Source organism: Caenorhabditis briggsae (assembly GCF_000004555.2).
Source record: "Caenorhabditis briggsae complete genome, chrIV, whole genome shotgun sequence".
Lineage (NCBI taxonomy): Eukaryota > Metazoa > Nematoda > Chromadorea > Rhabditida > Rhabditidae > Caenorhabditis > Caenorhabditis briggsae.
Window position 1 is genome coordinate 8762289 of NC_013487.2, and position 26828 is coordinate 8789116.

Sequence of the window (26828 nt, forward strand, 5' to 3'; positions counted from 1 at the left end):
TCTAATTCTTCCTAATTCTTTCTTTCTCTCTCTTTTCGAAGAGAGAGATAGAGGAAGAGCGGAAAACAAAATGTGACATTGACTCCCCTGTCGTCCGTCTTGTCATTTCATCAGAACCTCACCTCAAGGCTGTTTTAAACTTCTTTGTCTCTCATATTAGGTCGAAGGGTCATCTCACGTGGTTTCCATTGTCTCTCTCCCAAATTCAGAAATTCTAGAATAACCTTTTTTCTGAAGTCGTGAAATTTCCTGTTTAACCGGCCTACCTCCGGCGTCTTCGGTGCATTTTACCAGAACTATGCCTTGTTAATTATCGTATCTATAGTATAGTCTTGAAATTGTTTATCAGCGTTGATAATTTCCTTCTGCGTACTGGAAATGCATCGCATTCCAGCCATCTTCCACTTCTCCAATTCCCTTTTTTTCGCATTTATCATGTGAAACTGTTTCTTTTCTTTTATGTTTCCATCAACGCTTGAAACCTTTTTAAAACATTCCTTTGCCTTATTCTTCAATCTTCGGATGGTTTTTTTTTCTTTTCTGTTGTTGTTGCTGTTTGCCCACTCAATAGAATACTGTACAAAGAATGCTCTCCTTCTTCGTCTTCTTCTTCTTCTCTTTTTCTTCTTAGTTGTCATTTCAGTCACCCTATCATAAAATGCACCTTCCCTCCCTTTAATTTAAATCATCATGTTACTTTTCCTGTTCTCTGTTATCAAGTAAAAAACTTTCAATTTTTCACCTCGTTTTTAAGCACAATCAGTTTCAGTTCGTATTACGCTCTTTTGCGTAGGTAATCTGTCCTCCTCCTTTTGTTTCTTTCTTTTTGCATATTACCCGTACAGTACAAAAGACAGTCCGTACTCCACTCCGTTTATCGGCATTTTACCTCATTCCTCTCATAATTGTTCTCTTGCCGCCGTCATCTTGCTCCTCTCTCTCTCTCCCTTTTTGCTATCATTATCAGTGCTAACCTTTTTCCGTTATCAGTGGATAATCAACTCCTCTACAAATCATGGTTTTCTGTAACTCTAATTGTCGTCGAGAATAGGGAAACATTCTCTCCTCCTCCGCAATAAATATTGCTTTTCGGATTGTCTACTTATTTGTTTGCTCAAATATTCACCCACTCCGATCTCGGCATCAAAAAAGGAATTGATAGATAAATTGTGATAAGATTCCCTTTTTGAAACAAAGGCTCTTTTGTCCCATGATTGATACATTGAATTATGAACTTTCCTTTTTTCTAAGCTTCTCTTTTTCTCCTCCAACTAAAAAACTTGATCAACCGGCATCACTGGTTTTTTCATCTTCATCGCAACAAAAGTTCAATTTCTGTCTATCCTATGGTATTTGATTATCAAGAAGTTATCACACCTCCTCCCACCGCAGACAACTTTAGACTCTTCTATTCGCTCCGTTTTGTTTACCTCCCCACAACTGGTTTGTATACAAAAATTCTGCTGGAAATAGAACAATAATTTTGATATCGAGTGATAAGATCACCTGCCCATCATCATAATCATCGAACATTGTTTCGCATGACATAGGGTCTCTCTTCTGTGTATTGAGTTATTCAAACCATTACAATTTCGACTGAAACTGTTTCGAAAAGAATTTAAAATGGTCTGGAACAGTCCGCCATATCAATACACTAATTATGGATCGATAAACGGTATGTTTTATTCAACAGAAGATGTTAGAAAATCAATAGTATTGGATAGAACAATACTAGGGTTTTTGTTTTGTATTTGCTCAAGAAATTGATGAGGAACTACTTTGCGAACTTGTTTTTCCTTGTTGCACCCATCGAACTACTGTGTCTATTGTAATTAGGCCCATTTTTTCTTTTTGCCTACAAAATGCAATCATAAAACTTTGAAAGGCGTGCAGAACAAATTTCTCCCTCTCCCGTATCGAAACAATAAACTACCGTCTTCAAAATTGCCCAGTATGCTCTCTTGATTCTATTCTCCATCATCAATATTTAATGTTTTCTCTCTTTCTGCTAATGAATTCCTTCCTATTGGAGTGTTTTAATGTTTCAAATACAGTTTTATCGAGTTTACAGTACCGGTCAATAAGATGTACAAAAAACGTTTTTTTCGCTTTGAAAATTTAGTAGGGTGCCCTCCAAAAGCCCTCTAAAGTTTTCAAAGTGATTGGAAACTTGACAGCCGAGCTTTAGACTCCTGAAAACGGTAAAAATCAGCTAAAAACATATTATTGACCGATACTGTAAGTATACATCCTGCCCATTTTTATATGTCTGGAACACCTTATTTGTATTATCAAACAGACGATATTGTCAAAAACAAAAGTATCATTTTTATTCCTTATAGAGAAACATCATTTTATACACTCACACTTCAAGCCCTTCCCTTTTTTTTCACATTGCTAACCTATATTTGTCATTTGTCACCCCATTCCGAGTCACCGCCGAGTTCACCACGCGTGCCTGGTAGAGAACTCGGCTTCCTCTCTCACCACCCATTTTTTCTTCCCATTTGCATAAGTCGGCTCCTCCTTTCGCTCTGTTTTTCGTTGCCCTATTTCCCCAGTCCCCGCTCGTGTCTTAACTTGGTGCCTATGAGACCCTGGGGAATGGTTCGAATGGAAGAGGAGTGAAGAAGAAGAATAAAAACAAAGTGAGACTGGCCTACTCGAAAAAAAAGAAACAAACAGTTTAGTAGATTCTTGCTGAAGTTCTTCAATTAACTTTTTCTGAAAATTCTATCATCTATCTTGACAAGATAATCTTTTTTTGTTTCAGACGAACACGGAGAGCAGGAGGAAGGTTCGGAAAGTGCTGCGGAAACCGTAGAGAAGCAGCACGACGACGAAGAAAAGGAAGAAGAAACTAGTGACGGTGGAGTGGCGAGCAGCCGAAGCAACCATCAGAAGAAGCAGAACGAAGAGAAAAAAAGTAGAGAAAAAATGGACGATGAAGATATTATAACCATTGCCCGGTCATCTAGACGTATCTGTGGATCAGCCGCTTCGAGCTCGGATTCTGAAACAGCCGATGACGCCCCCTGTTACCAGAAGAAGGACCTTCACACGCCGTACGACTGGATATGCCTGGCGACAAACCGGCCAGTCCACATGACCGATTCCCCAAAACACCTTTCAAGACACTCGTGGCATTTCTGATGCTTGTAGTGGCAGCGGCGGGGAACACAATTACACTATCATGGATTCATGAACGGTATCCGCTGACGGCTCCTCTACCAGATATAGTGTTCGAGTTGACCACAAAGATACCATGGGGACTTCGGTTATGTGAGAATCTGATGATAGGATCATTCGCTTCGCTTCTTGTACTTATTCTGTTCCATAGGTTTGTAAGAACATTCAGATGTTTCAAATGATTTTCTCGATTCCAGGCATCGATGGATTGTTCTCCGGCGTCTCTGTTTCATCGGATCGATTCTTTACGGTATGAGGTGTATCACTATGATGGTGACACCTGTACCAAAAGCTGATGAAGATTTTCAATGCTCGCCACGGCTTGGTGAGAACGCAACGTTCTCGTTAATAGTGATGCGAGGAATCTGGAGTATGTTCGGTTTGGGACTCAATTTATTCGACAACCAAAAAGTAGTACTTTGTGGCGACTACATCTACAGTGGACATACATTAGTTTTAGTTGTGTCGGCTCTGTTTATTGGAGAATGTGAGTTTGAAAAAGATATGGGAACTGTTTTGCAACAAATGCATTACTTTCAGATTCCCCACGGCGGTTCTACATTCTTCATTGGCTATCATGGCTTGTCTGTGCAGTCGGTGTGGTCTTTTTAGTTCTGTCCCATGGACACTACACAATTGATGTCATTCTATCGTACTTCGCGTGTACACGAGTCTTCTGGGCATACCATACACAGGCGGCGCATCCTTCCATAAGGGTAAGTTTTAGGATCCATTCATGAATTGAATCGTACTTTTTTTTTCAGCTGTCCGTACAAAACCATCAAGCGAAAGAGTTTTGGTTCCCAATGCTCCGGTGGTTCGAAGGAGACATTCGACGTCCGGTGCCACGTAGATTCGACTGCCCCATATCGTACTCCCAAGTGTGCAATGCCTTCCGGCGCGTTCGTCCGCGTGGAAGCCGGACCGGAAGTGCTCGACCGGCATTCGAATGATTTTTTCTCTCTCTCATCCCATTTTTGTACATTTCCCAGTTCCCTTCATCTCCTTGTGAAGCTAGTTTTGTTCCAACTGTCAGTAGTCTCTTTCATTTTTCAAGTTCCTTGGTTTCTCTTTATTCCTTTCCAACCCGATGATGTGCACCGGGTGTCGTCCCCTTCCCCACACGTTTTAACATGTCTCTACCAAAAAATACCGCATGTCTCTGCGCACTTTTCAATTGACATTACAGCTGCTCCGCCTTCCTTTTTTATGGGTTTCAGACAGATTTTCTTGCCTTTCAAATGGCTCCTCCGCCCTTTTTGCGTTTCTTTTTCTCATCATTCTTCCAACTTTTGAAGTTCATTTCACCCCCATCGCACACACACCAAAAATCGATTTCGTTGTATTACAATACGGGTGATCATTCTCACTCATTCTTTTTCTTCCTTCTAGTATTTTTGTCTCACATATTGTCGAATTAAAAAAAAGTGGGACCTGAGAATTTGAAAGGCGTAGCTTTTTTTGATCTACGAAAAAGCGCGGCAAAAACGTAATATTTCAGAGTTTCGCCTCGTTCGAGCTACTTTCGCAATTAAGTTCGGTTCTTCGATGAAAGACAGATTCTAGAGATGCTAGCGATCATTTTCATACCAAGAAACGTAAATTTTGTCCAGAAAATCCCACATAATTCACAGAAATAAGCTTCGTTTACTACCGTAGTGTTTTTGGGCAAGACCTCGAAAATTGACCGGGAAGCCGCCCGCGAAATTTTCCAGGTTCCACTTTTTTTAATTCGACAATAGCGCGTTTCTCTCTCTCTCTCTCTCTCTTGTCAGACACTTCTCATTCCTCTCGCCTTTGAAAAACACACTGTTCCTTTTTTAATACAAGCTTCAATAAATCAGAATAATTTCATTCGCCGGGATGATAAAAATTTCAGAGTTCGGAAAGTATTAGATAAAAAAGAATGAGATCCAGATTTTGGCTAGGATGTCAATCTAAACTTTCAATGGCTGGATAATCGTCTTTTTGAATCCTCCACAAAGTAGCTTCCATTCCTCGAAGCTCAGAGACGTCACTCCATGTGTGGAATTTCTATTCTCGGCTTGCTTTTGCTCTTCCTCCGTGGCGAAAGGTGGTTTTTCTGGAAGTATTGGAATTGGACGAACATGAAAAAGAAATTAATTCTTGCAATTTTTGATCATATTCAAAAATTTAATCACACATTTACAGTATCATCTGAGCCAGCTCAGTATCATATTTAAAGACTTACGAAGGTACGGAGCTCCATTTTCTTCCACGAGGAACAGAGTTCTATCACGCATCAGATACGAGACATAAAACATGTTTTCAACCTGAAAAATTCGATGAAATTAATGAGTGATTCCACTTCTGATCTTACTGTTCGTGAGAAGGATTCAGGATTAATCACAAATTCGAAATACGGAATTTTGTCTGTCTTCCTAGTTTTAATCTCCTTCCTGAAGATGTTCGAAACGTGCTTCAATTCGTTAGAAATGGAGACTTCTTCACTTTGGACATTGCTTGCTTTATCGTTCACTTTCACCAGCTCTCCCGTTTCCTTCTTTCTAGAGCCTCTTTCGGTTTTCTCGCGCACTTTTTTCAGTTTCTCTGCACATTCGACATCAACAAGTTGGAGTCTGAAAAAAAAAAGACATCAACAAGTTGGAGTCTGAAGAAAAAAGTGGAAATACAAGGATTAAGCCATTTACATAAAGTCACAGTCCACATTGAATGGGTAAAGTGCTGGATTGATGTAAACATCTTGCTCCTGATCGGTGTTCGTATCTGCTGACGCTGACGGATACATTTGCATTTCACGACCACAGCGATGAAAAACCGCAAGGTTTGATGCAAGACGACAGTTTTCAGCTGAAATTCAGAATTCATAGAAATTCAAAATTGATTGCATAAACTTACAAAGTCCGGAATCCCCATAGATACCATTGTAGATTTCGTCGATTTCATCCATATTCTCATCGTACAACCACTCATTGCACCAGTCAGTTTTATCTGGTTTATAATGCTTCACAGCAGAGTTAATTCGTTTCAAGGCATCAGCGACTTTCAATCCAACATCAACCGGATCGACGGCAGCACTTGAACCAATTTCCAAAAGAGTCTCACGAGCTGTGAGAGCAACAAGCTCTATCAAATCAGAGTCAATGGAGTAGAGACCAGTGTTCATAGCTTTCTGTAAAATAATTCAATTCAATTGTTATGAAACTTCGTCTTACTTTCAAAGGTTTCGACTGCTCTTTCAATGTTTCGATTGACGAATTGATTTTCTGAATCCTGATATCGACTGCTTCAGATTTTCGTATGTGTGACAGCTCAGTGACATGTTTTTTGAGTTTAGAGGACACAACATGGTTATCTCTGCACTTTTCCGAAACAGGTTTTTCTCTCCGATTCCGAAGCTTTTCGATATTTTCGGCTGAGATCTGAAAATAAGTGAGATAATTTTGATTTTTTTTTTCGAATACAAAACTTTGTTAATTGAATTCTCAAGAATGATTAATAATAAGGATTATAATCCCATTGGATTCATAACTGTGTCATTTTGAAGTGTTTTCGTTTTCAAAAGACCTAAAACTGAGAGCTTTCTCAGAAAAGGAAATGCGTTCAATTGGAACAGCAAAGCCGAAACAAAAAGAATGGAAGAACTCGGAAGAACTGACCGGTTGATTACAGAGATCTTCCGTTTCTTTTGTAGTAGTTTTCCGACGCTGGTCGCCGTCCATCTTAATCTGAAAATCTTGCTTATATTAAAATTGACACAGAATCAACATGAATACATTCAGGAAAGTTGGAAAAATGCGAGCAACATGGAACTGGAAAGCTAATAACAAACAACTGAAATTAACATTTGTAGTTCTTTTTCAAAATATTATTATATTCAAAATAGTTTCTTTAAAGGTGGGGGGACAGAAGATTTTTCGTAGTTTTTTTGTAGCTGGAGTATGCATTCTACCGTGTGTTTCCTCTTTGTCCGCGTGGCTCAGTCGGTAGCGGCGCCGCACCCTCAATCATCGCCCTCACAAGTTCAACTCCTCGAGGGGCATCTTTGAACGGAATTTCGAGAACATTATTTTTTTCATGTCCCCCCACCTTTAAAATGCTTTCGTTTTGTCGGCTTCGTTACGGTCTCAAAAGCAAAACAGTTTTTGGAAGCGGGTCGCATTTGTGCGTCGCCGTGCTTGCACACATTTCCGAATCCGCCGTGTGGAAATTTCGAGAAGCAGACACGATGGTTTTTGGATGTTCTTATGAATCTCAAACCAAGCTTCACTGATAGCCCAACTAAATCTATTGATAATCAGTTGTTTTTTGACTCAACAAAGTGAATGTCTCGTTAACAGCAGATAAAATACTTTTCACAATTCCTTACTATTTGCACTCCTGGCGTCTCAATTAGTCAGATTGTGTAATATTTCTTTATATTTTCGTTCTTATAAACTCATGAAAATCATGATTATTTATCCTTGCAGTCTTTCTACTCCTCATCCCTTTCCTTCAATCTAAACATGTCCAAGTACGGTTGCCCAACTTCTGACTGCGACCCAAACGTTGTGACTATGATCACGAAGCGTGGACCTGTCAACAAGACATTGAAGTCCGCCTCACAGCTGAATGCTGCTCAACGTTCTGGAGCTGAAATTTCGACAGAGAAAAAGACGATGTCCGGTGGAAACCGTCAACATACCGCAAACAAGAACACTCTCCGACTGGATGAAGAAACGGAAGAACTTCATCACGAGAAAGTCGCGTTATCTCTTGGAAAAGTGATGCAGCAGGCTCGCGCAACCAAAGGTTGGACCCAGAAAGATTTGTCAACGGTGAGAAAGATTCATCTCCTAAAAAAGTGTTTTATGCTTTATTTTTAGCAAATCAACGAAAAGCCGCAAGTCGTCGGCGAATACGAAAGCGGAAAAGCGGTCCCGAACCAACAAATCCTAGCCAAAATGGAAAGAGCTCTCGGCGTCAAATTGCGTGGAAAGGATATCGGAAAACCATTTGGGGCGAAGCCAGCCGCGGCTGCTAAGAAGTGAATTGCTTCTCAGCCAACTTGATTGTCACCTGGTGTCCCCCTACAATCCCCGTACTTCTCTCATCAATCCCAAAATTCCCTTTCCTCACGTCTCCTGTTTCATTGGGTATCTCGTCTCTTCTCGCCCCTCTTACCCATGCCCCGCCTTGGTTTTGTTCGAGTTTCCGGCTTTTGTTATATTTTTGTATTTATTTATATCAAACTGTTTTCTTTTCTGTTCGTCTATGGCACAGGAGAATCTCAAATAAATTTTTTTGTTTTAGGGGTTGATAATTAGTATTCTATAAAAATTGCAGTTTTCACAAGCTACTAACGTTTTTAATCGTTCATGTTGATACTTACAAATGATCACGATCTTCGAAATATAAACCTAATATCTTCAGGGTTCAAACGACCCCTGATTATGGGTGTCGACCAGTTAGTAGAATCGATTACGCCATACAATTTACGCCCGATAGCAGCTCATTTATATGTTCCTCCATTTGCTGGTAAATTTTTATAGAATTTAGGCTTATAAGATTAGATTGGAGATTTACTTAGATATCTGTGATTAATTTAGCCTGAAAATCGTCCCAGCTTTCATTTAAGTACTTTTACAGTCATCACCTCTATCTGGACATATGCTTGGCTGACTAACTTTGGATATGACGAGTATTATGAACTCGGAATGGTCGGATATGCCGTCATTTTCGTATTACTGGCACTTGTGTTACTATTCTGTCATTGGCTAATGCCAGTGAGATGTTTTTTCATGTGCTCCGAGCAGAGCGATGTTCGGAAATCATCCCATGTATGCGTCCAACCAACACAGAATAATGGATGGCCAGAACTAGTTCTGCTGAATAGAACAAAAGTAAATATCTTTGATTCAATTGGTTATGCCGCGTTCAAAGTAGACTCCAGGAACTGGAAATTGCGTCCAAAGCTGCCAATTTTTCCAGGTTTTCCAGGAGCACGAAACTCCGATTTTCCGCGTTGTAGCTGTGTTAATTTTTCGAGGTCCGCTGTAAATTAACAAGAAACTTTCTTTTTTTGGACCTCGAATTGATGTCGAAGAAAAAAACACAGCTACAACGAGGGGAATCGAAGTTTTGAGTCCATGGAAAACCTGGAAAAATTAACAGCTTTGGACGCAATTTCCAGTTCCTGGAGGCTACTTTGAACGCGGCATTAAAAATATCATAATTTTATAGAGAGATCAACAGACGAAGTTATGGTTTGAGTTTCAACGAGTTCATTACACCTGGGAAGAAGAAACCGGAAGTTTCCAAACGAAAACGCTGGATATTTCGAAGCCAATGGAATTTTTCCAAAAAAATTTTGGATTCGAAACAGAAGATCAAGTGAAAGAAGCGAAATATCTTCTGGGTGATAATAAAACTGAGATGGTCGTTCCACAGTTTTTGGAGATGTTCATCGAAAGAGCCACTGCTCCGTTTTTTGTTTTCCAAGTTTTCTGTGTTGGTCTGTGGTGTCTCGAGGATATGTGGTATTACTCTCTGTTCACACTTTTCATGCTTATGACCTTCGAAGCAACTCTTGTGAAACAACAAATGAAAAATATGTCGGAGATTCGAAATATGGGAAATAAAACGTATATGATCAGTGTGCTGCGCGGCAAGAAATGGATGAAGATAAAGACTGAAGAGCTCGTTGCTGGAGACATTGTATCAATTGGAAGAGGTGGAGAAGATGAATGTGTTCCATGCGATCTGCTACTGTTAAGAGGACCTTGCATCGTGGATGAATCAATGTTAACTGGAGAAAGTGTACCACAAATGAAAGAACCGATAGAAGATGTTGAAAAATCAAAGGTTTTCGATATCGATAACGACAGCAGACTTCATGTTATTTTTGGAGGAACAAAGATCGTGCAACACACTGCTCCTGGAAAAGCTGCCGAGGGAATGGTAATTTTAAAAATATTATGATCAAGACAAACAAAACACATTTTTCAGGTGAAATCACCAGATGGAAACTGTATATGCTATGTCATTCGCACTGGTTTCAATACTTCTCAGGGCAAACTTCTCCGTACTATTATGTTCGGTGTCAAGAAAGCAACAGCAAACAATCTGGAAACTTTCTGCTTCATTCTTTTCCTTCTCATCTTCGCAATTGCTGCGGCAGCATATCTCTGGATCAAGGGATCAGTAGATGAAACCAGAAGCAAGTACAAGTTATTCCTGGAATGCACTCTTATTCTTACATCGGTCATCCCTCCTGAGCTCCCCATCGAACTATCTCTCGCCGTCAATTCTTCACTGATGGCACTTCAAAAGCTAGGAATCTTCTGCACAGAACCATTCAGAATTCCATTCGCTGGAAAAGTTGATATTTGTTGTTTTGATAAAACTGGAACCCTGACAACGGATAATTTGGTCGTAGAAGGAGTAGCGCTGAACAATCAGAAAGAGGGAATGATCCGTAAAGTGGAAGATCTACCGTTGCAAAGTCTACAAGTTCTTGCTTCCTGCCACAGTCTGGTTAGATTTGACGAGGACTTGGTTGGAGATCCCCTCGAAAAAGCTTGTCTGTCTTGGTGTGACTGGATTTTAACGAAAGGAGACGCTGTAATGCCTCCAAAATCACAAAAAGGAATCACCGGTATCAAAATCTTCCATCGATATCACTTTTCGTCAGCCTTGAAACGAATGACAGTAGTTGCCGGTTATCAAGCATCCGGAACTGCCGATACTGTTTTTATATCTGCTGTCAAGGGAGCTCCGGAAGTTCTTAGAAATATGGTGAGTGAAAGTTGTTACGCCTTCTCACTTAATTTATTATTTTCAGTACACTGAACTTCCTGCTGATTACGATGAAACCTACATGCGTCTCACCAGACAAGGAGCTCGTGTTCTTGCAATGGGAACCCGTAAATTAGGAGAAACTCGTGTTGGAGAACTACGAGAGAAAAAACGGGAAAGTTTCGAAAACGACCTTACTTTTGCTGGATTTGTCGTCATCTCTTGTCCCTTAAAAACCGACACCAAATCGATGATTCGTGAAATCATCGATAGTTCTCATGCAGTCGTGATGATCACAGGAGACAATCCTCTGACCGCTTGTCATGTTGCAAAAGTTCTTAAATTCACAAAAAAATATTCACAAACTTTGGTTCTTGATGAGCCCGAGAACGGCGTCGATTGGATTTGGAAATCGGTTGATGGAACTATAGAGCTTCCATTGAAACCGAAAACTACGAACAAATTAGAAAGGAAAGCGTTTTTCACATCTCATGAATTTTGTCTCACTGGTTCTGCATTTCATAATTTGGTCCATAATGAGCACACTTTCCTTCGAGAATTGATTCTTCATGTCAAAGTGTTTGCGAGAATGGCTCCAAAGCAAAAGGAACGAGTTATCAATGAACTGAAGTCTCTGGGGAAAGTGACACTGATGTGTGGAGATGGTACAAACGATGTCGGGGCTTTAAAACATTCGAATGTTGGAGTTGCTTTGCTCACGAATCCGTACGATGCTGACAAGGCGGCAGAGCTCGAAAAAGAAAGAAAAGCCAAAATCGAAGAAGCCAAGTCATTGGTTCGTAGTGGTGCTACTATTCCTCCTCGTGCCAATTCTCCCGGATCCCCTCCACCACCTAATCAGTCTCGTCGTGATGCTCCACCCGGTGCACGTGCCAGAACAGCTCCAAGTCCAATGAATAACCCAGCTCAGGCTCGGCTGGAAAGTTTAATGAAGGAGTTGGAAGACGAAGAGAAAGCAATGGTAATCAAGTTAGGAGATGCTTCAATCGCAGCACCATTCACCAGTAAATATACCTCAATTGCATCAAGTAAGCTGTACTTTAGGCCTGTATGTTATGAATAACCTAAATTTCCAGTTTGTCATGTCATCAAGCAAGGACGATGTACATTGGTCACTACACTCCAGATGTTCAAAATCTTGGCTCTCAATGCTCTTGTTTCTGCTTACTCGCTTTCTGCTCTATATCTCGATGGTGTCAAGTTCAGTGACACTCAAGCAACTATTCAAGGTCTTCTTCTCGCTGCTTGTTTCCTATTTATTTCCAAGTCGAAAGTGTGTGATCAAACAACTTTTCCATTTATATCCGAATTTCAGCCTCTGAAAACACTATCACGACAGCGTCCAATGGCTAACATTTTCAATGCCTATACTCTTCTCACTGTGACACTTCAATTCATTGTCCATTTTTCGTGCCTCTTATATATCGTTGGACTGGCGCATGAAGCTGATCCAAAGTAAGTTTTGCGTCACAGAAGAGTACAAGAGGGGTTGCCTCATTGCAATTCGTCTACACGCACATTGCCCGCCGGCGCAACCAATATCAAACACACTCTGCGCCTCTACTGGCCGTTGCCGAGTGGTCGACTGGTTAGCGCGCACACTTTGCCCTCGACCATCGCTAGTTCGACCCCCGCGTAGAGACTTATAGGCGGATAGGAACCAGGTCATGTTTGTATGTGATTTGGGCCGACATCCCCGCCGAAAGAAATTCGTGAAGATCTAAGGTCGCTTCTGGATGGATTTGCCACCGGGTGCACACCATCTTCATGTACAATTTTACATTTTTTTAGGGTTGGACCAGCGGATCTTGAGGCCAAATTCACACCAAACATCCTAAACACCACCGTCTATATCATTTCGATGGCGCTTCAAGTATGCACTTTTGCCGTTAATTATCGAGGAAGACCTTTCATGGAGTCACTGTTCGAAAATAAAGCAATGCTCTACAGCATTATGTTCTCTGGAAGTGCTGTATTTACACTGGCTAGCGGGCAAGCAACGGATCTTATGAACCAATTCGAGTTGGTCGTACTTCCTGAGCAAGTGAGTTCTATTTTTCGCATTTTTATCAATTCACGATTTCTTTTTCAGCTTCGAAACGCTCTCCTGATGTGTGTCTCGGCGGATCTTGTCATGTGCTATCTTATTGATCGTGGGCTCAACTTCTTCCTTGGGGATATGTTTTAGGTTTTTCCTTTTTATCTTCGATCCTTGACATTCCTTTATAATCGAAATTTCATTTGCCATCAATGTCCCTTTAATTTATTAAATTATTGTCTCTTCTGGTTGTTTTCCGCTTGATTTCGATTATTTGTCCTATCCTATTTTACCAAAGCTGTCCCAAATAGGAAATAGCCAATTTTTCATTTCAGAGCATAATGCTGTCTGTGATATTCAACATGCCATTTGTTGAGATAAATTCGGTTTCATTCTTTTTTAACAAGCATAGCAAAATTAAATTATAGTACAATTTAGAAGATATAGTTATCACTTGTAGAATTATCGAGCCTTGCTCACTCGGTAGGCTAAACCAAGATATCCGATGGAGTAGAATACGAGGATGAATGCGGACATAATTACGAGATCGGGATAGAACATATCGGCATGGAAAGACAACTGAGACAGAACAGAGTCGCGTTTCTGAAAAGATCTGATGGAGATTATGAGAAATAGCGACACAAACCGCTTCAGTCCAAATGGTACTGTTTGGCTCGTTGACACTGCTCCATTGATTGATTGCGAAAGCTTCGAAACCGTATCTGTAATTCACAGAAATCTGGAAAATAAAGTTCTCAATAATCTTACCTAAACCAAGATAGGTACTGAATCCATGAAATGTACGAGGGCAAGGCACCGACATTCGCGTAGAGTCCACCAGTTAACGATAGAAGAGTAAGTAATGGACCAGCAGTGGACATGGCAATCTGAAACAGTTAATTAATAAATTCAATTGAAGATTTGAACAAACCGGAAGAGAAGGTGAAATGCAAGAAATCATAATTCCGCATGCAGAAGAGGATTGCTCGATGAGGAAGGCAATGAGACAAGCAAAGAGTACCTTTAAACAATAGGCGATATAGTTGGAATGGCAGTATTTTATTACCTGAACCAGAGAGTTTGAGAAACCGACGAGCCAATACGAAACGAGAAGCATAATCAGACCATCAGCAGTGAAAAGAGGAAGATACGAAAGACAACGGGCCACATAATATGAGAAAACGGAATAGAGACCATCATGGTATTCACGAGAGACTAATGGAAAATCGGTTGGAAGAAAATTCAGAATACCAAAGATTGTAGAATAGGTCAGCTCGCAAACTAGATAGAAAAGTGCTCCATTCAAATTTGAAATTCCGATCGATGTCAATGGACTCTGCAAAGTTGGATTCAGTTTGCATGATTTTTTGAAAAACTACCTGAAGATACAGTAATCCTACGAACAATCCCATAATACTTTTTTGAATCACTTTGGCTCTCGTCAGTGATGGATTCCTCCACGTGTCGATTGCTGATCTTTGTAAAAGAGCTCCGATTTGTGTCAGTATTCCAGTCTTTCTCCGTTCTGATGGTCTCTGTCCTTCATCAGTCTTCTCAACACCAATCTTCAACGTACGACCATATGAGCTGTATTTTGAAAAATATAAAAAATTTTTTTAGAAAAACAATCCACCTGTTTTGAAATTTTGTACAAATAACTTCAATTCTCTGTCGACACTTATCCTCTTCATTTGGCATAACTGCGAGAGTATGAATGATTAAATCGGCTGGATTGAAGTTTCGCGGGCATGTGAATCCAGCATCTTCGAAGAACTGAAAGAAGTCATTGGAAATCGATCTAATGAGTCTGGTTTCAACCTGAATTGCGTCTTTCGGTGATCCTAAGAATGCTGTCTTTCCTCCAGCCATGAACATAACCCTATCGAACATTAGGTACAGTTGCGAGGAAGGTTGATGAATAGTGCATATGACAGTTCTTCCGGATTTCGCCAGAGTGGAGAGGACTTGAACAACACTTTCAGCCATAAAAGAATCGAGTCCAGTTGTTGGCTCATCACAGAAGAGTACGGATGGATTTGAAAGAAGCTCACATGCAAATGTTAGACGACGCATTTCACCACCCGAAATTCCTTTTTGCCCTCCGATAGCTCCGATTCTTGTGTTCTGACACTTATATAATCCCAATTGAGACATTACGTTCGCTACTCGACGCCTCCGTTTATCAGCATCACCATTCACACGTAGTTTTGCCTGAATGTCCAGGTACTCTTTCACAGTTAACGTTCCCACAAAGAGTTCATCTTGTTGCGCATATCCTGAAATCGCAGTGATTCTTCGACCCAACTGAAAAGACTTTGGAAACTCATTACACGTCTGTGTTGTCGTAAATACTGTAATTGAAGCGCATGCGCTTTTTTTAAAAGAAGTTTGCTTCAATTACAGTATTTTCGATATTTCCATTACCTCATGACCGTTCACTTTAACACTTCCATTCGTATCGAGTCCTTTCAAGTTTCGGGAAAGTAGCATATTCAATAGAGTTGTTTTTCCGGCACCACTGAACCAGTTGAATATTCTCCTAATTCACAAAAAGTAACTCACCTGGCTCCCATCAACGCTAGCAATTGCCCGGGCTTGGCAATACCAGACACATTTTCGAGAATTCGTTTTCCAGACTTTCGAGCTTGAATTCTGAAACAAATTGTTATTTACAGACTTGTAGAACTTTACTGCTGACTCACGAAATATTGTGCCAGGTTAACGTCACAGGATCGACAGCTTCGAGTGCCGAAATCATTGATGGCGCAGCGCCATATTCAGATTGTCCGACCGACAAGAGACTACATGTCTCCGTCGCCATAATTAATCTGAAATTTGAGTATTTTGTGTTGAAATTTGATTAGTTTTTCAATAAAAATAGACGAAATTCAATAAATTCGCGAAAATGCGATCAGAAACCGTATTAAAAAGGCACATGCATTATTTTGTTTGGAAGTCTCGTCACGGTTGTCATACTGTAGTTTTAAAATTATTTACATATTCTTATCCAGACAAGAAAGCTGTTCAAAATTCAAAAAGCGAAGAAAGGAAAATCAATTTTCATCTAGTAAACAGTGGTTGGTTTGAACGAATAATATTTGGGTGTCTGATGGTAAAACACAAATTTATTTGATAACAAAGATAAGGTGCATGAGACGGACAATACTATTTGAACACACAACAACCATCGGATGATAAGATACTTATCGGCGTGACCTTCTATTGACCCGAATGAGATTGGTGTACAGGACTTGGTAGCTTCTGAAATTTAACCTGAAACCCTTCAACCAGTTGGAATTCGAATTGTGCAAAAAACGAATTCTTGAACCACATGATATTTGATGTCGTTTTTGTCTGTTTCATTCATTTTTTTCTTCAGAAACCAAAAAAGCACTTGCTCCCACTCTTGGCACCACACGAGAAAAAATTTTCAGAATACCCCCCCCCCCCCTTTATGGTTGGCTGAAATTCGATACATTTCGTCACAAACATGCGCCTTCTCTCTCGAATGGAAGAAGCAAAGATGGGCGTCAAAAATGTCCAATGTCCTAATTGATTTCCGCTCATTCTTTTTCATTTTTTTTTTGCTTCGTGACTCCCGACAGGTTTTGGAACATTGTCCCTTTTTATGAGCCGTGAACAACTGCATAAGCAGCGGATTACCGTAATCTAAGGGAAACTAGATTGTAACGCAACAGACACCAATAAACGAATATTCATTCCTGGTTTTTGTGATCTCTTGTTGTTTCTCTATTCAAAATAAAATCATCTTCATCATCTTATGAAATTGTTTGCTCAAGTTCTCCGCATCAATTCTGGATTAAAATATAGAATTGCTTCATCTTCTTTTTGGTCTCTTCCTTCCCCGAGGGGATTTTCTATCCTAAAAATTAAAAGATTTTTCTTTTCATTTTCGTTCCGCCCTTTTTAGTTCTCGAAACTTCTTCATAGATCCTTCTTATTTCCACGTATCTCCCAACGCATCACGACGTCTCCTCTACATTTGTCCACGTCTTCGTCGTATTCAGAATACATGTCGTCGTCGTTCTCAACCGATTTCGACGCTTCGAACATGTTGAAACCATCAAGTTCTCAGATGTTCGGACCTATTGATATTCATTTGCCACGTAAAGATTCTCGCCATCACCATCATATGAGGAATCTTCGAGCTAGATTGGCACCTGAGAGACTCTGTTTTGGAACAATGCGACCACAAACCGCTGCTTATTTGATATGTATTGCAGCTCTTCATGAGATTACATTTGGTCAGTTTCAATAATTCTTATGTATAAGCTTGAATCAAATATTTTGTGCCCACTAGAATCATTCAGGATGACTTAATTACCCGGACTAAAGTTTCTACTAGCATAAAATTTGACTAAAGCGTTGTACAGAGCTGAAACCTTGAGTGCGAGAAGTCAAATAACTCCTCAGTAACCTGACAAAGTTTCAAATAATCTGGTCAACTTTGAGCTGAGTTATCACTTGTCAAAGTTGCTTCATCTCATGAAAATCACAACGTCATGCAAGGACCATTAGGACTTTCTTCTTTGAACTGTCATAACAAAAAATAGACTTGAGGAATCGCTTTGAAAATTTCAGTAGATTTTAATCAAACGTAAAATTATATTTCTACCAATTTTCGTGTTTTCAAAGTACCTTTGTCTAAAGATATGCCCGTTTTTATCAGTCCGGGTAATTTCCTGTATCTTATAGTTTTTTGAAAAAAGGAATAAAAAATTAGTAGTTTCCTTTCATTTTGAATAATAACGAATGTTATCATGGAAGATATTTTTAACTTCATCTTTGTATGACGTTGACTTCGTCATTCTATCCACTTTGATATTCAAAGTATGAAGGTTTTCAAAGGTTGCGTTTTTTCGAAATCGTTGAACATTAATCTGAATAAAGTGTACGAGATATTTCAGAAGATTCAATGAAACTTTTAAAATGCACTTTTAGTTTAGTTTTTGATCGATCAAAACGGTAAAAACATGAGATCATCTCAGATATGATTACACTATAAGAATCTCAGCGGATCTCAATGATATCCCAGAGATATTCTTCTCAATAACAACTCAAATTCATTTTCCAGGGACATTCCTAGTGTTTGCAAGTGATTATGGAGAGAAAGAGAGCTGGTATCACAGTGCTCAATGGCTCGTAATTCTCACTTGTCGCCTTCTACAGTACCCATCTTGTCTCATTGCACTTTTTGGAATTCGGAACAACAACCCAGCACTCATCGTTCCATTCATGTTGTCACAGGTCTAGGAAAACTTGATTTTCAATTTTTTTGAAATTATAATTTCAGGTGTCACTTGGAAGCTATGCAGATCTCCACACCTACATCCAGATGGTATCCAAGTGTGCTCCATCGGCACCTCTTCCAACTACATCGCCCATTGTTTTGATTGTTATTCCAATTCTTGTTTATGCTGGTATTCTCATGTTTTTCATTTATAACATGTACATGGTTGTCAAATGTATTACAGTAATCCGTGGAGATATTGGAAGAGGTCTGGAGGGACCACAACCATCAGAAAGATCCATTAATGATGACTTGTTTTTGTAAATAAACGTTTGCCTTTTTGGTTTCCCTGAAACAATCTCAAGAGAGAAATAATTTATTGTCTATAAACCCGGTAAAATATCACATATGAAAACAAAAAAAAATCAATTACAACAGTTGGTCACCAGCCCGATAATCGTTTTCAGCAATCGAGATTTTTGTTTTATTCGATTGGATTTCGGTGTCCTTTCTGACCTGAAAAAGAGGGTGACTGTAATTTCTTTGATCTTTTCATACCTCTGAGAAATTATTCGGATACGCAACCATTTTACTCGTGGATGATGGTTTTTTCTTGATCAATCTTGCTTCATCGTTGTTTCCTTTGAAAAGTGTTGTGATACTGGTACGGAATTGAGGATTGAACCATGAATAGATGATGGGATTCAGTACTGCAGAGCACATTGCACACACGTGGCAAAGGGCGAAAACTGTAGAGTACCATTTGGTAGTGGAGATTCCGAATAGATCCCGATACAGGTTGACAGCATTGAATGGCATCCAGGCGAGAACGAATCCAACAACCATGACAATCATCATTCTGTAAATTTGTTTCGTTGGTTTTTTAAAAGTTAGAGGGACATGAAAAAATTATTTTGTCGAATTTCCGTAACATCTGTATTAGAAGAGCCGGCCCTTCTATTGTTTCAAGGTACTTCAGAAGGGCCCTTCTATTTTCCGGCAGTTTTTTCCGAAATCTTTCATTGAAAAATTTCACCGGAATTGAGCAAGAGTTTGAGCCAAAAAGTGGTTTTTCAACAAATTTATGTGAAATAGAAGGTATTTCCGGCATATTTCTCCCTACAAACGTACGGAATCTATTAATTTCCAACACCGCTTTTTGATGGGGGCCCTTCTAATACAGACGGTACTTCTGTTTCTCTAACCCCTCTCGGAGGGCCCTTCTATTAGAGGGGCCCTACTATTAAAGAAAAACCTTCTAATACATGTTTTACGGTACGCCTCTAGAGGGGTTACGCCTCTAGAGGGGTTGAGCTTGTGAACCCAACGCTGGATACCAGCTGAGCTACTGTGGCGCAAGCCGAACGATGGGTAGATAAAAGCGGCAATATAGCAACGCTCTGTACACCGTTTTGTCAGGAATCTGACCCTGGATACACACTCTAACCCCAGAAAAACGAAAAACTCCCAAAAAAATCTCCTGTCCCCCTTCCTTTAAATTTCAAGATTTTTCGAAGAATTCAGATATTTATTTTTGTGTTCTTCTTCCTGTGACGATCAAGTTGTCATCTATATGATCATCATTCATGCATACCAGAGTGGCTATCATAGTGTGACTCTCTTTTGTTTTCCTTTAAAAAATACGTGACTCTTATATTCCCATTGGGAGTTCCTGGTCTTGCAAATTCCGGAATATCTATGTTGTCTATAGACCTCCTTTAAACGCTATTATGCAAAGTAATTGATGGCCAATATATATAAAAAGAGGCTCTTGTTTCAATTTGTTTTTCCTTTCAAGGAATCAAGAACTACTAACCGATTTGCTCGATTCTTTCGATTTACAAGTTTCTCTTCAGATTCTGGTCGTATGTTGTGTCCTCTTCTTCTTTCTAATTGACTCGACATCACTTGACTAATCATCCAATAGCATATTGAACTGATAAATGCCGGAATTCCAAACTGCAAAACCAAAACCGAAAGACCATAAGCCCTGCGAATCCCAGATCGTCCAGTGTCTTGATTGAAGTCAGGCCTAGAAAAAAAACGCGAGAATAATTGGGATAATTATGTGGGAGAGAGATGCGAAAGAGAGCTCTGCATAATTGACCAAATCAATGGAAGTGACGCACCAATTTTCTTCGCAGAATGTGCCACAAATTTCTTCGTAGACTGTGATGTTGCTGTAGATTCCGACGGGCAGAGCCAAACAGTATCCGAGAAGCCAAATACAAAAGACTATGAAGACGGCACGTGGAAAGTTGACTATCTGAAACTATTCAAGTTTCCAAAAAAAAATCCAAGCATTATTATTAATTGATGACTTCTATGCTCAAAAATAGAAGGTTTCGTTCTGAGAATATTTCAAACAAGTTGTCAGTAAACAAGTAAAGAGAGGTTTTACTTGGAATGCATTACGGAAAATGATAAAAAAGAAAAAAGAAGAAAAAAAAGAAGAAAAAAAAGAAGAAGAAGAACGCCTTCCAAAGCTCATCCAATTTTGGGTCAAACAAAAAAGCAAGTTATTTTTCGGGGATTTTTTTGTTCATGTTATGACATACCTCTTGATTTGGTCGAAGGATCAAAACACATCTATCCAATGCAATAACAGTAAGAGTGAACGATGAAACGAAGATTGTTCCTCCCTGAAAATCGGAATTTTATAAGACTGAAATTGCGGAATCGCATTCTATAACTTTAATGGTAAGGTCTCACCCAAACCGCCAGCTTTGACCCTATAAATCTCATTTCCTGTGAAAGATATCAATAAGTGGTCTACTAATAAAATGTTTATCATAATATCAGCAACATTTTATTCGTTAACCACTTTTCAATATCTCTTACGAGAACCGATTAAAATTAGGTCAAACTTGACAGGGTGGGGGCTCTTCTATTACAGGTTTTACGTTATGATTTTCAGGTGGAACTTTCTTCAGTAACTCAAAACACAATTATTTGTTCCTAGACATTGAATACAACTAATAATCACCTGGAAGACTCCAATGAGTTTGCAGAATATCGATGGAAATACCCAAACTCTTGAAAATATCGAAATCGCGGTGATTGGAAGTGAAAATAGACACATAAGAAGATCGGAACCAGCGAGACATCCAACGAATACTGTTCTGACAGATAGTGACACCTGAAAACGTTTCAGTTCATAATTGGTATAGTGATGACGTGGAAGATAATTGATTGTACTTCCAATTAGGAATCCGAAGAGAGGTGTTTGATTTATCAAGGAAACCGATGAATGGGTGGGGGAAGAAGGAAAACCGGAAATTTGAGAAATCCAAAAACAAGCTTCTAAGGAAAAGAGCTGCATGGAGGGAAAGATGTCGCCAGAGCACAAATTAAATGAGTAACCCCTTTTTTGATTTGGAAAAAAAAAAGAAATATCGAAGTCGTTCTGGAGTTCGTTTCTAGTTACGTCACTGATTTCTAAGTAGGCTCACTGAAGTTACAGGAATATAACTTTCTAAGAACCTTTATTTAGATGATCCTGACTCAGATAAAGATTCTAAAGACGTCTTTGTTTTGAATAAATCTGCTTACCTGATTGAAAGTGAGTACATAGAGAACAAGCGTATTTCCAACAATTGCAGCTACCCAAACGATAAGATATAATACTGAGAAGATTGCCCGAATCTCGTTCATATCATTGTATTCCGGTTGGTATTCTTGCACTGTCACACAATTTCGGCCCTCCATTTGGATTTCTGAAAAAAGATTTTGGTTAAGAATATGCTAAAAATGCGAAATACGTGCGAGAATTCAATATGGTCCGACCTGTAATAGAAGGGCCCTCCACCTTGTCCAGTTTAAGCTCAATTATCTCAATCCCTATGCAAGATATCAAAAATGTGTCAACTGGTAAAATACTGTTGATATTATGATAAGCATTTTATCAGTTTCGATATCTTTGACTGGAAGCGAGATAAAATGTCTCAAAATTGACAGTCGCCCTTCTATTACATGATTCACGATAAATGTTATATTTCTATCGGACAAAAAACGGAAAGATCTTCGAAAATCTCAATTCAGAATGACGCTCGTGGCAAGAATCTTCAAATGAAATTGGCTTGATTAATACAAAAAGCAACAAAACAACAGCTGAAAAGAAACCTATGAGCCTAGATGGATCCTTTTCATAGACACGTGCCACTTGATTCGATATCTGTCTAGTAGCTGTTACAAAAGAATCTGACATGTATAATCAGTGTCTCAACCCAAAAAAAGGAAAAAGAAGTGAGTCACAAACAACTACACAAAAAAAGAACTTGGCCGAACAAGATCAAGCTTGATGCATAAGGCTTCTTCCTTCCGTCCCTCCCTCCTCCCTGAGCAAAGAAATGGGGGCGGGGCTTAGGAGCTTTAGCTTTCAGAAAGAGAGTCTTAAACATGTGTGTTTCACTTTTCTTCTTCGTCGTTCTTCTCCTTTTTTCTGACACACAGACCCAGTTATTACTGGAAAACGGAAGAATATTGTGGGGATGTGTGGGAGTGGAGAAAAAACGGAGAATAGGCAAACGGAAACAGGAGAAGGGTGCAAACTAATTTCCATTTTTCCGACCGACTTATTTCCTATGTCTTTACTAATAACTGAAAGACAACACAAGTGAATAACATATGAGAAGAGAACAAGAATAAGGAGCAAAAGAAGAAGCTGTTTCAATTACACGATGACTTCTTCAGCGTTTCTTCTTCTTTGTAGTCGTTTCTCTTCTTTTTGCTTCTTATCCTTCTAGTCCACTTCATTTTTGTCACGAAACAAGAATAGGCAAATGTGACAAATGGATGTTTGAGCCTTCTTGCCCGAGTGAGCAGGCTGCATGAATATGGGTTACTGTAGAAAGCTAAATGTTAAATACCCGAGGGATACAATAGTTTTTAACAGTACATTGTCAACTTTGAGCTAATTTTTCTTGGCTTCTATGCAATTTATCGAAAATGTGTCAACTGATAAAATATTTTTGATATTATTATGAACACTTTATCAGTTGATAACTTTTTTATGTCATCGACAGGAGACAATATAAATTGGCTCAACGTTGAAAGTTATGGTTCCCTTCTATTACAGGTTTTACGGTATTAAATCTGGAGCAAAAAAAGACAAGGGATAAAAAACCTGTAATAGAAGTGTCCCTCTTTTTTCAAACTTTGAGCCAATTCATCTCTGTTTATCATAAAACCAAAAGTGTTGTTGACATACTTTTGATACCATGCCAAGGAAAACTAGCTCAACAAGTGCGGACAAGTGCTGTAAACCTCCACTGAAAGGTTACTGTAGTTGGAAGCAAAAACTAAAAAAATACTTAATTTTTTGATTTACTATGAAATCACTTTGCTGGCAAATCCTATCAGGAATCATAGCAAAAGTAAATGAGTCGTTTTTAAGATGAACAAATCAAACCACTGTTCCTATCTCATCTCTCCAATTTTTTAATCAATTTTGTTGAAAATCTGGTATTCGTAGAACATAAAACCATCCCTAGAGATGAAGAATATCTAAGAAACACAAAACTATCTAGAAAACAAGAACTGTTTTCATGTCCTATCCATTTTTCAAACATCATATCCCTACTAAAATATTGGTCCCGATAATGAAAAAAAATCATTTAACTATCTAAACAAAACAACTCCAGTTGTTTTTCTGAAAAATCTGCAGAAAATCCCATCACATTTATCTATTGTTACCACGTCATGGAAACGAAATCTGATAGTCAAAAACCGCCCGGACGAAATTCGAAATATCGTATTTCGGAGGCGAGATTTTTTAGTGTATTTTCTTGATTTCTTTTTAACTTTTGTTGAGGAAAAACAAAGAAGAAAAATTAGAATAGATTGCATCTCCGAAGTTTTGCTTTGTCTGGGATAATTACCAAAAATTGAGAGAGCAATTCGTTTTTTATGGTTTGCAGTCTATACCAGAGGAGGCGAAAGCTATTTTTATGATAGTTATGAGAAGATGAGGGCCTAGATTAAAAAAAAAACAAAGAAAGAATATGCCTTTAATGGAAATATCGTTAAACCTGTGATAGAACGGCTCCCTAACTTCTAACTTTGAGGGAAATTTTCTCGGTACCTGTCAAAAATATTAAAAAGTTGTAAACTGACAAATTATATATATATATAAATACCACAAACATTTTATCAGCTGGCACATTTTTAATATCTTGCATAGGAGACAAGAAAAATTAGCTCAAGCTTGACAGTATGGTGGACCTTCTATTACAGGTTTTGCGGTATGGAGAAGTGCGAGCAAAAGAGTGGTGAAGAAGCTTTAAAATAATTATTACAGACAATCTAAAATAATTGAAAAAGAAACTTGAGAAATCGAAAGCCATTAAGAAAGTGTTTAGTTTTACAAATCTGAACTACCGTAGTCGGAAACCAAGACATTAAGAAAAACGTTCTGATCCAGACACATTAATGTATTTGAAAAATAATGTCATATGTGCTTGTTTAGAGATTTAGAGGAAATGGAAAAAAAGTCGAAAGTTTTAAAGAGGGCTAAGAGAGACTCAAAAACCAATCAGGAGAGCCAGGAGTGAAAACGAGGAAATTAGTGGGAGAGAAGGAATATAGTAGGAGGGTTTGGGATTTGGCAACAAAAACTGACTTTGAAAGTGAGAGAAATGAGAGAAATCCTGGTAGAAGTGTTGGGAATAGGGGGAGTTGGTGTCCAGATATACACACCAATACTTCCACACTCATTCCAAAAGAGACACTTTTCACGTCATGTCCAAAATAGAGGTCTACACTCTTCCTGCTTCTTCTTCTTCTTGTTCGACGCATCTGTGCCCTCTCAAATGGAAGACTTTCCACGTGTAGAATCCTTCTTGTTTTTATTTATCTTCATCGGTTTCACACAGATTCAGAAGACGTCGTGTGGGAAATGGAAAATACAAAGAATGCGACTTCTTTCCTTTTTTGGAACATATTTTTCTCCTTCTCTTCTCACTTATTCGCTTCTGTCTCATCAGTCTGTGCAGATGTTTTTGTGGCTTTTCGGGGTGAGAAAGGCGCCAGAGGACTTTTTGCCCCATCCCTCATCTATCTGGACGTGGCGGAGCAAAGTCAGATGATGAGCTCATTTTTCTCTTTTCAACAGGAAAAGGAGACGTCCCGAATACACAGAAGAAGGAGAAGACGATGGAGACAAGTATGAAAAGAAAATTCTCAATTCAAAAATAGGAGGTCGTCTGGGACAGAACGATATGGAATATCTTGAAATATCAGAGTTTTCGGAGTTGTTGGAATTCTTCAACACAGAAAATATCCAAGTAGTAACCGATAGTTAAAAATTCATATTTTTCGACCATGCGTCGCAGGTGTTTTGCTTTAAATTCAGAATGATGTTTATCAGATATTTCTAGAAGACTTCTCCGATGTTTGGCGACGAAATCTGACCAGGAAGAAGGGATCCTTTAAGAAAAATCCTATTCCGAGAGAGGAATAGGAAAAGTGTATTTTTCTCATTTCGAATTCATTCCCTCGAGTCCAAAGTAATACCCAAAATATGAATTTAGTGTGATTACGAAGAAGCTACAATTCAAGCTTGTCTTGTGACAGAATCAATCGTATTTCCTCTAATAGAATCTCACCCAAACAGTCAACGTTGAGTTTAAATATCTTGATTTCTGTGAAAAATACCAACAATTCGTCAACTGATAAATCATCTACGAAAATATGAGCAACATTTTATCAGTTGAAGTCTTGATATCTTTCAGAAGATAATTTAGCTTGAATTTGACGATTTCGGTGGGCTTCTATGAGAAAATACAGGTGGGTTTGGATGGCTGGATATGAATTCGAATCCGATTTGGTCAAATCAGTTTAGATTCTTCTAATAGTCTCCTTACAAGAAATTGAATTCATTTCCGCTGGAAACTTCCGCCAGTCGCCTGCTTAGATTATGAAATGTTGATCGTTAACTGAAGAATATTTACACGGAACTTCTGTTCCTTTGATTAAATTTTCGAGTCTCCCTAATTAGAGAGCTCTTGAAAATAAAGTTGGAAAAAATAAGGAAGGTCTTGAGAATGTCTTCGTCTCGTGCATCTCTTTTAAAGAGCACAGTTAATTTTCCAAAACACAATTGAAAGTTTGCAAGAAGAAAGTAGCCAAATTATCAAGAGCAGAGAAGAATTGAAAATTGTGTCTGTCGTTTCTGAGAAAAAAAGTAGAGAAGGGGAAGAAGGAGCGGAGGCGGGGCTTGAAAATTCATGACATACATACCAATTATATGACGATAGAAAAAAGAAAGAGAGCGAGAGAGAGAGGGAGACTTGTGATTGAGCAGAGACAAAGTGACTTTTACAAAAATAAAATAAAATGATATCGGTAATTATGAGGTTGGAAGATTTCGAAAAGTTATGATATCATCTGAAATATTGCTCTTTCCGCCAAAAAAAGACTAACTAGGAAGTGTTGAGGAATCGAAAAGTGCCGTTGGATTTCAAAAATCGGAACGGAAATTCAATTTTTTCTAGTCAGTTCGTGTTCTCGAAAGTCAACGATACTTTTTATTCTTTTCGTACCCCCCCGAAAAATGCTTCAAAATGTTGAGAA

At 38.9% G+C, this 26828-nt stretch overlaps 7 protein-coding genes across 7 annotated transcripts; 4 read left to right on the forward strand and 3 right to left on the reverse strand.

The window, feature by feature from the left end:
• Positions 1–1623: 1623 nt before the first annotated feature.
• Cbr-sms-1 lies at positions 1624–4142 on the forward strand (the record flags this gene model as incomplete). Its single annotated transcript, XM_045235641.1, is given in 7 exon segments — positions 1624–1675; positions 2774–3030; positions 3046–3099; positions 3135–3340; positions 3387–3676; positions 3730–3905; positions 3954–4142. 7 exon segments carry the CDS (start codon positions 1624–1626, stop codon positions 4140–4142), a joined length of 1224 nt encoding a protein of 407 aa, XP_045093060.1.
• Positions 4143–5126: 984 nt separating this feature from the next.
• On the reverse strand, positions 5127–6893 carry CBG06148 (the record flags this gene model as incomplete). Its single annotated transcript, XM_045235642.1, has 7 exons — positions 5127–5272; positions 5402–5483; positions 5531–5789; positions 5862–6021; positions 6070–6343; positions 6387–6593; positions 6789–6893. The coding sequence occupies 7 exons, from the start codon at positions 6891–6893 to the stop codon at positions 5127–5129; spliced, it is 1233 nt and encodes a 410-aa protein (XP_045093059.1).
• A 783-nt stretch (positions 6894–7676) lies between these two features.
• Cbr-mbf-1 lies at positions 7677–8201 on the forward strand (the record flags this gene model as incomplete). Its single annotated transcript, XM_002633344.1, has 2 exons — positions 7677–7988; positions 8037–8201. 2 exons carry the CDS (start codon positions 7677–7679, stop codon positions 8199–8201), a joined length of 477 nt encoding a protein of 158 aa, XP_002633390.1.
• Positions 8202–8603: 402 nt separating this feature from the next.
• CBG06150 lies at positions 8604–13156 on the forward strand (the record flags this gene model as incomplete). Its single annotated transcript, XM_045235643.1, has 7 exons — positions 8604–8684; positions 8760–9053; positions 9394–10110; positions 10159–10947; positions 10994–11996; positions 12045–12423; positions 12760–13156. The coding sequence occupies 7 exons, from the start codon at positions 8604–8606 to the stop codon at positions 13154–13156; spliced, it is 3660 nt and encodes a 1219-aa protein (XP_045093058.1).
• A 312-nt stretch (positions 13157–13468) lies between these two features.
• Cbr-wht-2 lies at positions 13469–15827 on the reverse strand (the record flags this gene model as incomplete). The annotated part of the gene is made up of 10 exons (XM_045235644.1): positions 13469–13609; positions 13653–13728; positions 13775–13893; positions 13938–14027; positions 14073–14342; positions 14386–14593; positions 14640–15310; positions 15431–15524; positions 15569–15658; positions 15709–15827. The coding sequence occupies 10 exons, from the start codon at positions 15825–15827 to the stop codon at positions 13469–13471; spliced, it is 1878 nt and encodes a 625-aa protein (XP_045093057.1).
• Positions 15828–17039: 1212 nt separating this feature from the next.
• Positions 17040–18581, forward strand: CBG06152 (the record flags this gene model as incomplete). Its single annotated transcript, XM_002633347.1, has 3 exons — positions 17040–17271; positions 18102–18274; positions 18321–18581. 3 exons carry the CDS (start codon positions 17040–17042, stop codon positions 18579–18581), a joined length of 666 nt encoding a protein of 221 aa, XP_002633393.1.
• Positions 18582–18686: 105 nt separating this feature from the next.
• Cbr-npr-3 lies at positions 18687–21965 on the reverse strand (the record flags this gene model as incomplete). Its single annotated transcript, XM_002633348.1, has 7 exons — positions 18687–18773; positions 18816–19116; positions 20074–20289; positions 20387–20523; positions 20816–20899; positions 21244–21396; positions 21810–21965. The coding sequence occupies 7 exons, from the start codon at positions 21963–21965 to the stop codon at positions 18687–18689; spliced, it is 1134 nt and encodes a 377-aa protein (XP_002633394.1).
• Between the last annotated feature and the right edge of the window lie 4863 nt (positions 21966–26828).